We start from the raw sequence: 14,063 nt of genomic DNA on the forward strand, positions 1-14,063 counted from the left end.
CTCCCCCAGCCTGTTCCCATAAAGGAAGTTCTCCAACCCTCTGATGATCTTGGTGGCCTCTTCTGGACCCTCTCCAGCAGCTGAACATCTCTGTTATGCAGGGGTCACCAGAGCTGGATGCAGTGCTCCAGATGAGGTCTCACCAGAGCAGAGGAGAGGGGCAGAATCACTTCTCTCAGCCTGCTGACCACACTTCTTTTGCCACAGCCCAGGATGCCACTGCAACACCTGTTAACATAAAACAGTCCTACATGCTCCATACCCATTCACCTGCAGGGAAGACCTAACCCTGTGAGATCACAGGGGCTGGAAGGGACCTCAAAAGCCTACCCAGTCCAACCCCCCTGCCAGAGCAGGATCACCTATACCAGATCAAACAGCAACACATCCAGGCGGGTTTCAGTATCTCCAGAGACTTGCATCCCAAACCAGCTCAGGTGATCTCCCTCTGCTTTGTTACAAAACACAGACAGGAAGAAGAACATTTGAGTGGGTTTTTCTTGGGGGGGAGAAACATTCTTAAAAGGAGGCACTTGGATTCTTCCAAGAAACTGCTATGTTCTAAAGGAAAACCACTGCAGAGAGGGAAACTGCTTGGTAACACGTGTGGGAGTGAGGATGACACAGCACATGTTCTGCAGACACATGGAAACATGGAAAGCAGCATCAGACACCTCCAACGTCAGTGGAACAGAAGGGAATGCAACAGGGAAGGGTTTTTTTCCCTTTGTAAGAGGGAAGCAGTAACACTGAAATCCTGGCATGGCAAAGTGAACACCAACAAGAGAGGGAAAGAAACTGGCCACAGAGTAAGCATTCACAGATGATTGCCCTGTACTCAGCACTGGTCAGGCCACACCTTGAGTGCTGTGTCCAGTTCTGGGCTCCTCAATTCAAGAGAGATGTTGAGGTGCTGGAAGGTGTCCAGAGAAGGGCAACAAAGCTGGTGAGGGGCCTGGAGCACAGCCCTGTGAGGAGAGGCTGAGGGAGCTGGGGGTGTGCAGCCTGCAGAAGAGGAGGCTCAGGGCAGAGCTCATTGCTGTCTACAGCTACCTGAAGGGAGGCTGTAGCCAGGTGGGGTTGGGCTCTTCTGTCAGGCAAGCAGCAACAGAAGAAGGGGACAGAGTCTCAAGTCGTGGCAGGGGAGGTCTAGGCTGGATGTTAGGAGGAAGTTGTTGGCAGAGAGAGTGATTGGCATTGGAATGGGCTGCCCAGGGAGGTGGTGGAGTTGCTGTCCCTGGAGGTGTTGAAGCCAAGCCTGTCTGAGGCACTTGGTGCCATGGTCTGGTTGACTGGGCAGGGCTGGGTGCTAGGTTGGCCTGGATGATCTTGGAGGTCTTTTCTAACCTGGTTGATTCTATAGTCAGGAATCAAAAGTAGAAAGTATCATAGAAGCATAGGGGTTGGAAGGGATCCCTGGAGATCAAGACCAACCTCCCTGCCAGAGCAGGAGCAGCCTGGGCAGGTCACACAGGAGCATATCCAGGTGGGTCCTGAAACTCTCCAGAGAAGGAACCTCCACAGCCTGCTCAGGGTTCCAACACCCTCGCACCATGAAAGTTTTTTCCTCATGCTGAGGTGGAACTTTGTGGGTTCCAGTTTGTGTCCTATCACAGGACACCACTGAAAAGAGCCTGGCCCCTCCCTGACACCACCCTTCAGATTTGTAAACATGCACAAGATCTCCTCACCAGCCCCATTATGGATGCAACTCAACAGATGATGATAGAAATATGAAGCAGTAAAATGTGGAAAGCTCCAAATCTGGGTTCTTTCTTTCAGTAACAACAGCTGCTTGTGGTCAAAGAACAGAAAGTTGAAACATTCATGAAGAAAGAAGATTTCCTAAATCATCAAGGCTTGGACTAGATGACCTTTGGAGATTCTAACCCAAACCATTCTAGGATTTAAGCAGGATGAAGGAGTTCAAGATCAGCAAGCAACTGAAAATACCATGAGGTAGCCAGAATAGCTCCAGCCTGCCCTGGCAATAAAGCATGATCCAGCTTGTGGGGCAGGTGGAAAGAGGGGGGGGATGATGTGCTGGCAAAGAAATCAAACATTTATTTGCCCACCTATGATTTCTTTACTGTGGCACCCTCTCCATTTGATCAAACAAGGACAAAAGTGTCCCACATAATAGCTATATGCTCCTTTCCCTAGCAAAGTGCTCTTCCTGCTGCAGAGATTTCCTTATATCCAGCTAAATTCTCTTCATGTCATAGAATCAACCTGCTTAGAAGAGACCTCCAAGCTCATCCAGTCCAACCTAGCACCCAGCCCTGCCCAATCAACCAGACCATGGCACTAAGTGCCTCAGCCAGGCTTTGCTTCAACACCTCCAGGGACGGTGACTCCACCACCTTCCTGGGCAGCCCATTCCAATGCCAATCACTCTCTCTGACAACAACTTCCTCCTAACATCCAGCTTAGACCTCCCCTGCCACAACTTGAGACTGCATCCCCTTGTTCTGTTGCTGCTTGCCTGGCAGAAGAGCCCAACCCCACCTGGCTACAGCCTCCCTTCAGGTAGCTGTAGACAGCAATGAGGTCACCTCTGAGGGTCGTCATCTGCAGGCTGCACATCTCCAGCTCCCTCAGCCTCTCCTCACAGGGTTTGTGTTCCAGGCCCCTCACCAGCCTTGTCTTTGCATTCCTGATGCCTTCTGCATACCAAGCTTCACCTGCTGGTAAGAGTCACACCCTTTAAACACAAGAAAGCAGGAAGCAGAGCTTTTCAGAAAGTGATCTACGAGCTGCTGAGAATGATGAATTACAGCAATAAAAGCTTGGCTCTACTATCAAATTAGATCCTTACTTATACACCAAATATAGTGCTTGGAGAACATGCCTCAGAACATGGATGGGTTCCCAAAATGCTGATCAGTGCTTTGGAAAAACCAATGCTCTCTGAATGACTAAAGCAAATCCAGTCAGACAACCTAAGGAATCACAGCAGGGCAGCTGGGGAAAAGAAAGGCTCAACAGTTTAAGAGTTTGCAATCCTTTTAAACACAATAAAAAGAACAATCTGTGACTGTGTTTAGGAAAAAGGCAAAGTTAGAGGTGAGGCTTCACTAGATTTTAAAGGGGGCATAGTGGGGGGAAGTCACTTTAGCACTTTAGAAGAGGCTGTCTTTGATTGCAACCCCCAAACAAAACAGGCTGATGTTATCACCACAGCAAATGAGAAATCCTGGGCAGCTTCCCAACAGAAAAAGCTCCGAGCAGGTCTCTAAGATTCCACTTAGACTTCAATGAATAGCTGAAAAGGGTCTGAATTCAGGAAATAACCATCATCAGAAGCAAGAAATAACACCCAGAACAACAGGAAGAACTGGCCAGGAGGCAGTAATGAATAATCTAACAGCCTTCCAAAAATACACTGCATTATCTCACCATCAAGCACCTCTTACGCAGCCCCCAGATTTATGTCCTGTGTCTACTTCCAGTCAGATTTGCTTGTATCTGGTGAAGTCTCATCAGGAGAAATGCACCTGAAGGAGAACCACATACACAGGAGAGCAGTTCATTCAAACCATCTAAGCTTGTGATTTGACAGCTGAGGCAATAGTGAAGTTTAACTGCACCATGGTGAATCCACCTACACAGACTTTGCCTCCTTTCCACTCACACTGCAGCAAGAATCCTAGAATGCTGGAGTGATTTGGGTTGGAAGTGACCTCAAAGATCATCCAGTTCTAACCCCCTACCATGGGCAGGGACACCTCTCACCAGCCCAGCTTGCTCAAGGCCTCATCCAGCCTGGCCTTGAACACCTCCAGGGAAGGAGCATCCACAACCTCCCTGGGCAACTTGTGCCAGTGTCTCCCCACCCTCACTACCAAGAATTTCTTCCTAATGTCCACTCTAAATCTCCCCTCCTCAAGCTTAAAGCCTTTTCCTCTCATTCATATCATAGAATCAACCAGATTGGAAGAGACCTCCAAGTCATCTACACCATGGCACTAAATGCCTCATGCAGGCTTTTCTTGAACACCTCCAGGGACAGTGACTCCACCACCTCCCTGGGCAGCCCATTCACTATCAGCCCTTGTAAAAAGTATCTTCACTTTTCAGGCTCTCAGGTAGTGACAGGAATGGAGCAAGTCTGGATGGCCCACACTCACTGTCAAGAATTTCTTCCTTATCTCCAGGCTCAATTTCCCTTCTTCCAGCTCAAAGCCATTGTCTCTTACCCTATCACTACAAACGCTTGCAAAAAGCCCCTCCCCATCTCTCCTCTGATTCCCTTCAGCTACTGGAAGAAACTATGAGGAGAGCTGTCAGCCACAGAAGTCAAAAACAGGATGTTAGAGACACTGATTTGTAATTCTTTTGGGCTAGAATTTACACTCCAGCACTAGGAAAAGCAACATTTTGCTAGCACAAGTGAAAGACACAGCAATGCTGTCCTGATCCCTGAATCTAGAACACTCAGCAAGTCCCTAAACCAGTGAGTCCATTCAAGCAAAAACCAAGACTGAGCTACTGAAGTTGGTTTAAAAGAAAGGATAAAAAAACCCAAACCACAAAGTATCAGGCAGAAAAAGGTAATATGGGATACCTCATTGAGGTCAGCAAAGGAAACCATCCCAATCATTACTTGGATTGAAATCATTTCTGTATCAAAAAAAATCAGATGGCTCAATCTTGGGCAAAAGAAGGAATTTCACAAAGCTCACTTAAGCTCATTTATTCTCTTTATCATAAAGAAAGGAATTAGACTTGTGAGAAGATAATAAATCCAGGCATTAGGAGTTCTTAAGCTGCAGGATGTTCTTTACCAAGGAAGGGATCCAGACAGTCCTGTGTCAGGAGTGCTCCTCTTTCTAAGACACAAGTAATGAACTCTGGAGGTAAACTACCTAATTTAAAGGTGAAGTGCAATGACAGGCAAGCAGAAAAAAAAACACTCAAGCAACATAAGCATGTGGAAAAGAAGCAAATTCCAACGAAAGCTCAACTGAAATATGGGTAGGATCATGGGAGGTATGCAAGACTAACAAAAGGAATGGATTCCTGCCAAGGAACAGCTGGGAACTGGAGAAGAAGAGAAGAGGGTGAACAAGAGAGAACTGTCTTCAGAAACAAATCAGAAGGGAAACTGGGATGAGAGGAGAAGGTCAAAGCTGGATTTGAAGAGCAATGCAGGAAGACAGAATAAAGAAAGCAAGACCATTCCCATTTGCAAGTTGTATCAGAGTGACTAAACTAAGTTCACAGATTCACAGAATAGTTTGGGTTGGAAGGGACATTTAAGACCATCCAGTTCCAAACCTGTGCCACAGGCAGGGACACTTGCCACCAGCCTAGCTTGCTCAAGGCCTCATCCAGCCTGACACTGAACACCTCCAGGGAGGGAGCATCTACAGCTTCCCTGTGCAACAAGTTAGAATCCGAATCAACCAAGTTGGAAGAGACCTCCAAGATCATCCACTCCAACCTATCACCCAGCCCTATCCAATCAACCAGACCATGGCACTAAGTGCCCCAGCCAGTCTTATCTTGAACACCTTAAAGCCTGTGAGAAGCAAAGAAGCTAGAGTGAGAGCTGAAAAGGAAGGGTTTGCACAGGGAAGCCCCAGCACTCCCCAAACCAAAGAGCTGCCAGGGCATTGCAGCCCAATCGGAAGTGGCTCAGTTTACAACTGCTAAAAGCATCCCAGTGGTTTAGGTTGGTTTGTGGGTCAAAGGCTTATTGACAGCTTGGGCAGCAGCATCTTTCCTCCTGCTTACTAGAGGAGATGTAAAGTGGCTGTTTAACAGTGGCAGCTATTAACTTCTCAAAGGAAAACAGCAACTGTCAGCCTTGGGCACTAAGCATTACCACACTGCAGTTCTTAAGTCAACCTCAATGGACAAATGCTTCCAATATTTCATCCTTATTCAAATAAGATTATATTTCTCTCTCCAAACAGCCTCAGATGTAGCTATGACCCCTGGACTGTCCTTACTGTCATCATCTATTGCCATGAAGAGGTTCTAAATCCAAACACCTGACAAACCAAACCAGAAAGCCACCAAACGCCTTTGGCAGAGGACACAGACTCAAGTTGTGCCAGGGGAGGTCTAGGCTGGATGTTAGGAGGAAGCTGTTGTCAGAGAGAGTGATTGGCATTGGAATGGGCTGCCCAGGGAGGTGGTGGAGTCATCATCCCTGGAGGTGCTCAAGCAAAGCCTGGCTGAGGCACTTAGTGCCATGGTCTGGTTGATTGGCTAGAGCTGGGTGCTAGATTGGACTGGATGAGCTTGGAGGTCTCTTCCAACCTGGCTGATTCTACGATTTGCAGGATGTAAGATCAAGCCTAAGAAATCAGTGAAAGAAAAAACTGATTGGGTAGAAATACCACAAAATGAGGGTCAACACCTCTTCTGCTTTCTGTCAGGACTTAAAGAGATACAACTCCGCCCCTGGAGGTGTTTAAAAGGAGGCTGAATGAGGCACTTAGTGCCATGGGTTAGTTAATTCAAACGGTTAGGTGATAGGTTGTACTCGATGATCTCAAAGGTCTTTTCCAACCTGGTTAATTCTGTGACTCTGTGGCACCTTTTCAAGGTTACAGACCGGGCTGCTTTAGACAAATCCTTCCCTGAAAGTGATTCTTGTTCTACCACTCTTCTGCCTGACAAATGTAAACAGCTAATTGCAGAGGTTCAGTTACACTGAAAACACAAAGAGAGGAGGACAAACAAGGGAAAACAATTGTGACATAAAAGCAAACAATTAGGAAGCAATTAAGCCTGGACATCAGAGCCATGTAGTAAACACAACTCGCACACTGAACAATGCCTTTCTTGCTATGGGATTGGGTTATTTTCGCTCCAAACTAATGCTTCCATACTGAGAAGGAAGCATCCATCTAAGAACACCTGACTCGCTGATTGCATCGGGTTGAAAGGGACCCTCAAAGGGCATCTTGTCCAACCCCCTGCAGTCAGCAGGGATACCTCCAACTACATCAGACTGCCTAGGGCCACATCAGCTCTGACCTTGAATGTCTTAAGGCATGGGGGCCTCAAACACATCCCTGGGCAACCTGAACCAGTATTTCCCCACTCTCATTGCGAAGAGCTTCCTCCCGATGTCCATTTAAGTGTCAATCACTCACACATCAACTCATCATCAACTCCATGTTCCCCAAAACAGAGTAGTGGTAATAAAAGTCTTTTTTTTCCCCAAGTCAATTTCAAGGCTGAAGCACCTGAAGTGAGCTCTCTAATTCCAAGGCAGACTCATTGTTTCTGGAAGAAAAGTCAGGCAGCAGCACAAGCTCAGCTTTGCAGCCTTCCACCTCCAACCTTAATGCTAAGGCAACAGCACCCAAGCGCTGTGGGCTGCAATTTATTTCCATTTCATTGCACACAAATTTGATCAGCTGCTTTCTGAAGGTGCACACTGGTTGGCAGGTTGATGGAGACTCCACTACCTGTCCGGGCAGCCTGCTCCAGGGTTACAGCACCCTTAAAGAAGTTCCTCCCTATGTTTAGATGTAACTTCTTATGGTCAAGATTGTGCCTGTTAACCCTTGTCCTGTCACTGGGCACAGCCTGGTGCCACTCTCCTGCCATCCACCCTTGAACTAGTGCTCAACATCGATGAGATGCCCCCCTCAAGCTGCTCTCTTCCAGAATCAAAAGCTCCCAATTCTCTCAGCCTTTCCTCATCACAGAGACATTCCAATCTCCTCAACATCTTTGGAGCCCTTACACCAACTCATGAACACACAAATCCCAAACAACAGCTACTCATCCTCACCCTTACTGTTTTCATCAGCTCCTACTCTTTCAAATACCATCAGTTACAACTACCAGCAACAGAAGAAGGGGACACAGTCTCAAGTCGTGCTGGGGGGAAGTATAGGCTGGATGTTAGGAGGAAGTTCTTCCTAGAGAGAGTGATTTGCCATCGGAATGGGCTGCCCAGGGAGGCGGTGGAGTCACTGTCCCTGGAGGTGTTCAAGCAAAGCCTGGATGAGGCTCTTAGTGCCATGGTCTGGTTGACTGGATAGGGCTGAAGGATAGTTTGGACTGGATGATCTTGGAGGTCTCTTCCAACCTGATTGATTCTATGATTCTATACTTACACCAAACTCCTTTTAAGAAAACAATAGAGTGGAATTTTCTGATGCCCTTTTTATTTTTTGGAGGGGGGGGGGAGGTTTGTGGCTTTTTATTTTGTTGTTGATGCCTTTCCTTTTGATGCCTTTTTGCTCCGACACCTTCATTCTGACAGCTTTTTATTTCGACGCCTTTTTATTCTGTCGAAGACAAACTTCAGAACTTCAACACTAAAACTGATTTGGGTTTTTTTTTCTTTTGTAAAATTAAATGGTTTCCATCTAGCTCCCCCCTTTTTAATGTAAGCTGTGCCAGTGGTAGGATACCACAAGCATGTCACCATATGGCACGCCTACCAGAACTATCTTTAATTTTTTTTGCTTGGAGATGTAAGCTGAAGTACCTGCAACTATGCTGTAATTTCCTTTTAGAGGGAACTTAGCAAGATGCCTTTTTTTCTTTGAGCTGAGACTATTTTCTAGTCCAATTCTCCTTTTGTTTTAATTTCCTTAAAGATTGAGCTATTGGAGAGGTTTAGAAAGTCTGAAGAAACAGTTCAGAAAGAGAAAATAGCGGCGCTGGAAATAACAATTGCTGTCAAAACCGAGTTGTATTAATTCAGTGCCTTGTCTCACAAGACAGTCTTTTTATAATGTTACCCATAATGAGAGAAAACAATGGTTCCCCTTGATTTTTTTCCCCCCCTTCCCTCCCTGTAGCTTTATATGTCACTGGCCCTAGCAACAGCAAAGAATAGCAATGGATTTGTCAGCGGACAAGGACCGTGCAGCAGGCTTGCGCGGGGGGCCCCAAGCACCCTGTGTTATCCGAGCACAATCGCCCTGTTATTTGACAGCAAGCAAGAACAGGGCTTTGGATCTCCTCCTTGAGTGTCCAGCTGACAAACTACAGCCAAGTTACTGACCTGAAACCTGCAGGACAGGCTCGCTGCAATCAGAAACGTTCCTGCTACATCTTTATCAGCAGTTCAGAACCCCGAGCCAGTTCACAAAGACACAAGGGTATCGCGGACAGAGGAAAGAGCACAACAAGCAATCCACGCTGCCAGCTCCCCACCAAGGACGTTCTTGGCACAAAAGGGAGCGAGAAAACTCTTGTGAAAAACTATGTTACAAGTACTGTGGTGATAGGGGGACGTTTAGCAGCTCAAAATCCAAGTTTGCAACACGAAATCTAGCGAAGATATCCAACCGCTATCTTTGAGTGGCTGTCACATGAACGTGAAATTCAGGTTAGGCAAAAGGAGATGCTAACTTGGATACTTCAAAAAACCCTCTACTAACTACTTGGCAGAATACAGAAAGTCTCCCCGAGGCCTAACAGGCATATTTTATTTCTTTTATATCCATTTCTAGACTGCAGGTGAGTCAATTAGGTGCTGTCTACAACACTCTGCCAACAGCAGCTTTGCCAACTTTTCTAGCTTTGCCATGCAGTCACTTCAGTTTCCATTGCCACGTTTCATCCAGCAGGGCCACTTGAAACAATGGAAAGGGGGTGTGGGGGGAAAGGTTTGCTTGCTGAGGTTTCAGAAGGGTCTGGAAAAAGAAACGAGCATCTCATTATTGCCTGTGACAGAGGGTGGAGGGGCTCACGCTTTTCCGTTACCACTTAGCCAAATGCCACGGAGAGAGAGACTCTAATTTGCAAACCAGACTCCCAGGACACCACTGCACTCGAAATCCTGTTCCCCCCCCACACCCCTCCACTCCTTCTCCATTGCAGCAGATGAGAATTATGAAGGAGGGAGACAGCTGGGCTTCTCATTAGGAGCAGCCCAGCGCATCTGAACCCACCGATGGGTCATTTGTACCCACCTCCCATTCGCAGCTTCCACCCTGCAGCTGATAGGTGTCTTTCAAAACCTCTCTTGGGGTAAGGCAGAACAACCAGTGACAGGCAGGCTGCTTTGGTAGAGCAGAGTCAGAAAAGGCTGCTTTGGTAGAGCAGAGTTAAAAGATAAACGCAGTGGAGAGGGTTCAGAAGGAAGCCAGCGGCGCTGTTATTCGTCTCCATGAGAACACAACTTACTAGAAGGCTCCAGCTCCCAAGATAAAGCATCTTCTCTAAAAGCAGGCTCTGTATACATCTGTTGGTTATCAATATAAGCCTTTAACAACTGTCAGATATTATGGCAAGGGGCCCACTAACTGCTCGCACGTAACTCTCAGCCTGTAACAACGCTCAATAGGGTCCCGCCAGGCGCTTGGCTCTGCAAGGGTGCCTTCATCAGCTGCTTGGAGTTCCCTTCTCTCCCTAGAGCTCATCTTCACTTTAATTAATAGGTCACTGAACCGGTTTATGTTAATTACCAGAAGTACCTTGTCTTTGTTCCCAAGGGGAGGGACCAAAGTTCATTCAGTTGCTGTCTTACGAAGCAAAAAAAAAACCCTGCGAAATGTGAGGTTTTGCACACACCTAAATTGCCACCAGCTCCTCGGGGAGCTTTTTTATGCCGCAGGAAACAATCGCCTCTCGTTAGCCGGGCACGGCCTGCCAGCGCTCCCCCATCGCTGTCCCCTCCGCCCAGCACAGCCGTGACACAGAATCAATCACAGCACTGCACTGCAAGGGACCTCTGGAGATCATCCTGTCCAACCTCCCTGCCAAGGCAGCGTCACCTACAGAAGGTCACACAGGAAAACATCCAGGTGGGCTTGGAATCTTTCCAGAGATGGAGATTCCACTACCTCTCTGGGCAGCCTGCTCCGGGGCTCCAGCACCTTTCAATTACAGAAGCTCCTCCTCATGCTTAGGAGGAACTTCTTGTGGCCAAGTTTGTGCCTGTCACCTCTTATTCCGTCACTGGGCACCACTGAACAAAGCCTGGTCCCATCCTCCTGACACCTACCCGTGAAGTATTGATCAGCACTGATAAGACTCCCCCCTTTCCACTCTAAAAAGCCCAAATTTTCCCAGTCTTCCCTCACCACAGAGCCGTTCCAGTCCCCTCAGCATCTCTGCAGCCCTCGGCCCGGACTTCACTTCTGACGGCTGTTGCTCACCGAGCTGCGCCAGCGCCAGCCCCTTCTGACTTAGCTACCGCAGAGAACGCTACGGGCAGCAACTTCTGCCCACACCGTCCTGCCTGTGAGTAAAAACAACCACCGGGAAAGCAAAAGGGGGACTCCGGCCGGTGGATGTTTTTTTCCCTGAAGGCAGCTCTGGCCTCCCCAGGGACACCCCCACACTTTGGGCTTCCACCACAGCACGCAGCGGGAAAGTCTCCCCCCATTTCCGATTAAAAGCCTCGCCTGGATTTATTCGCTTTTTAAATTAGTATCCTCCCCTGCACCAGACGCCTGAGCCGATAAGGAAAGGTCGAAACGCAGCTGCCGCCCTCCGGCCGGCCCCGACCAGCTCCCGCGGCTGGGGGTGGGAGGAACCGGCAGTGGCGGCCGTTAGCGCGGCCGGGGTGCCCCGGGGGACCGGAGCACAAAAGGAGGGAGCGGGCACAGCACCGCTCCGCTGCCGCAACGGGACGGAGAGAGAGCTGCGGAAAGAGGGCAATCGCGCAGGCGGAGAGCTGCCGCCCCGCTCCCTCAGGGCAGCGGGGAAGGGTGGCGGGCGGCGGCCGCGTCCCTCAGCGGGCTGCCCTGCCCGGCGGGGCGGCACGGAGCAGAGGAGGAAAGGACCCTCCTCCCCACCAGCCACCGTGACCCCTCGCTGGTTACTCACAACAAGAAGCTCATGGCGATGGCGGCGGAGCAGGACCGGCGGCTGCCTGGGCTCGGCTCGGCTCGGCACTGCTCGGCTCCCAATGGCAGCAGGAGCGGCGGCGGCGGCGCAGGGCGGGCGGTGCGGGGAGAGCGCCGCGGGGCGGGGACACGGCCTACGGCCGGCCGCCTCCCGCCGACATCGCTCCCAGCAGTCGGTGTCCGCCTGCCCCCAGGCGCAGCTCTCCCCCTCGCCTTAAAGAGCCCCTGACCCGTCAGACCTCTCCCCTCAGAAACCTTCGTTTTCCCCTCGGGTACTTCCGCGTCCCCCCTTAACACCCTCCCGGTTCCTTTCCTTTCGGGCTGCCCCGAAACCAGCCCTCACTGTCCCCCCAGGTGCCTGCTTCTCTTCCTCGGGAGTCCCCCGGGCACCGCGATCCGCACCCTGAGCACCGGCCTCTGCCGCAGGGGCAGCGCGGGGCTCCCTGCCGGCCCTCCCCTCAGCCCTGGCTGACCCGAAGGGGACAGAGAGCAGGGTTCAGCCTCTGTCCTCAGGAAAACCTTTGCACCACGCCAGGCCTCAGCTGTCACTGGGCGGCATTTCTTGGGCACTGATACAACACAAACGCCTGCCACTAGAATCTCAGAGCACTCTGGCTGGGGAGGGACTTTAAAAGTCATCTAGCTCCAACCCCGCTGCCATGGGGCAGGGACACCTCCCCCAGTTTGCTGAGGTGAAGAAAGCCCCATCCAGATGTTCACAGGCTCAGGGGATGTTAAGGGTTGGAAGGGACCCAAGGACAGCATCGATTCCAACCCCCCTGCCACAGCAGGACAATGCTATCTAACACAGAGCACAGAGGAACACATCCACGCAGGCCTTGAAAGGCTCCAGGGAAGGAGACTCCACAACCTCTCTGGGGAACCTGTGCCAGTGCTCTGTGATGCTCACAGTAAAGAAGTTCCCCCTTGTGTTGAGGCAAAACCTCTTTTGCCGCAGCTTACACCCATTGCTCCTTGTTCTGTCCCAGAGAGCAGTGAGCAGAGCCTGTCCCCCCACTCCTGGCAGCCCTCAGGTACTTATAAACATTGATTAAATCCCCTCTCAGTCTTCTCTTCTCCAGACTAAGCAGCCCCAGGTCACTCAGCCTCTCCTCATCAGCCATGCCCTCCTGTCCCCTCATCATCCTCCTAGCCCTCCACTGGACTCTCTCCAGCAGATCCCTGTCCCTCTTCAACTGGGGAGCCCAAAACTGAGGGCAATATTCAAGATGAGGTCTCACCAGGGCAGAGTAGAGGGGGAGAAGAACCTCCCTTGACCTGCTGGACTCACTCTCCCTAATACCCCCCAGGATCCCATTGGCCTTCTTGGCCACAAGGGCACATTGCTGTGCCATGGTTAATCTGTTATCCACCAGGACCCCCAGGTCCCCCTCCACAGGGCTGCTCTCCAGCAGATCATCTCCCAGCCTGTACTGGGGGAGCTTATTACTCCTCCCCAGCTGCAGGAGTCTGCACTTGTCCTTGTTGAGCTTCATCTGGTTCCTCTGTGCCCAGCTCTCGGCCTGTCCAGGTCTCTCTGGATGGACACACAGCCTCCGGCTGTTATCAGACAAGCCTCCTAGCCTGGTGTTGTCAGCAAACCTGCTGATCAGACACACTGTCTGTGCCCTTATCAGTGTCACTGGTGAAGATGTTGGACAGGCCTGGCCCCAGCACTGATCCCTGGGGGACACCACTAGTTACAGCTCTCCAGCTGGACCTGGCACCATTGATCACCACCCTCTGAACTCTGTCTTGTAACCAGTTCCTAACCCACCTCACTGTCTGCTCTTCCATCCCACACTTCCTCAGCTTGCTCAGTTTTTACCAGCCCTTGTTTTTACTTGCAAGCCCTTGGCAGGCCTGTCCTGAATCACCTTGCTCTGTGTGAGCATGGTTAAAACCTGCTGTGTCCCCCTCTTTGTGGAAACCTCATGTGCAGCAGAATCATTTCAGACTGAGGAGCAGTCACATCTTTGCTGGCAACAGTGATCATGCAGTGTGCTCATCCCAGGCAAAAAGGCTCTTCTACTGAGCACAAACCAAGGCTCTGCAGTGTGTTACAGACGTCCAACTGCCCAGATGACAGCTGCAGGCTGTGCTTTTGGGCTCCGGGGACTGTGCTCTGGGAATCCCTACCTCCTGATCCCAAACTAGGAACAATACCCTTAATCTGGGGAGGTTGCCTCGGTCAGTTTCTATCTTTGTTTCCCCTAGGACATATAAAACAGCATCCAGAATGCTTCAAAACAAAATATATTCACAGGAAATAAGGAGCAGGAG

General features: G+C 50.1%; 1 protein-coding gene across 2 annotated transcripts in view; it reads right to left on the reverse strand.

The window, feature by feature from the left end:
• MOB1B (MOB kinase activator 1B) overlaps positions 1-14,063 on the reverse strand; it is a 43,084-nt gene that overhangs the window by 22,138 nt on the left and 6,883 nt on the right. The window contains exon 1 of one of the 2 annotated variants that reach the window (XM_064149693.1): positions 11,761-12,022. The exons of the other annotated variant lie outside the window; for it this stretch is intronic. Within the exon in view, the coding sequence (XP_064005763.1) occupies positions 11,761-11,774 (14 nt within the window). The 5' untranslated portion in view covers positions 11,775-12,022. Of the gene's footprint in view, positions 1-11,760; positions 12,023-14,063 lie in introns of those variants that run through there. 2 annotated transcript variants of the gene reach the window in all.

Source organism: Pogoniulus pusillus, chromosome 10 (genome assembly GCF_015220805.1).
Source record: "Pogoniulus pusillus isolate bPogPus1 chromosome 10, bPogPus1.pri, whole genome shotgun sequence".
NCBI lineage: Eukaryota > Metazoa > Chordata > Aves > Piciformes > Lybiidae > Pogoniulus > Pogoniulus pusillus.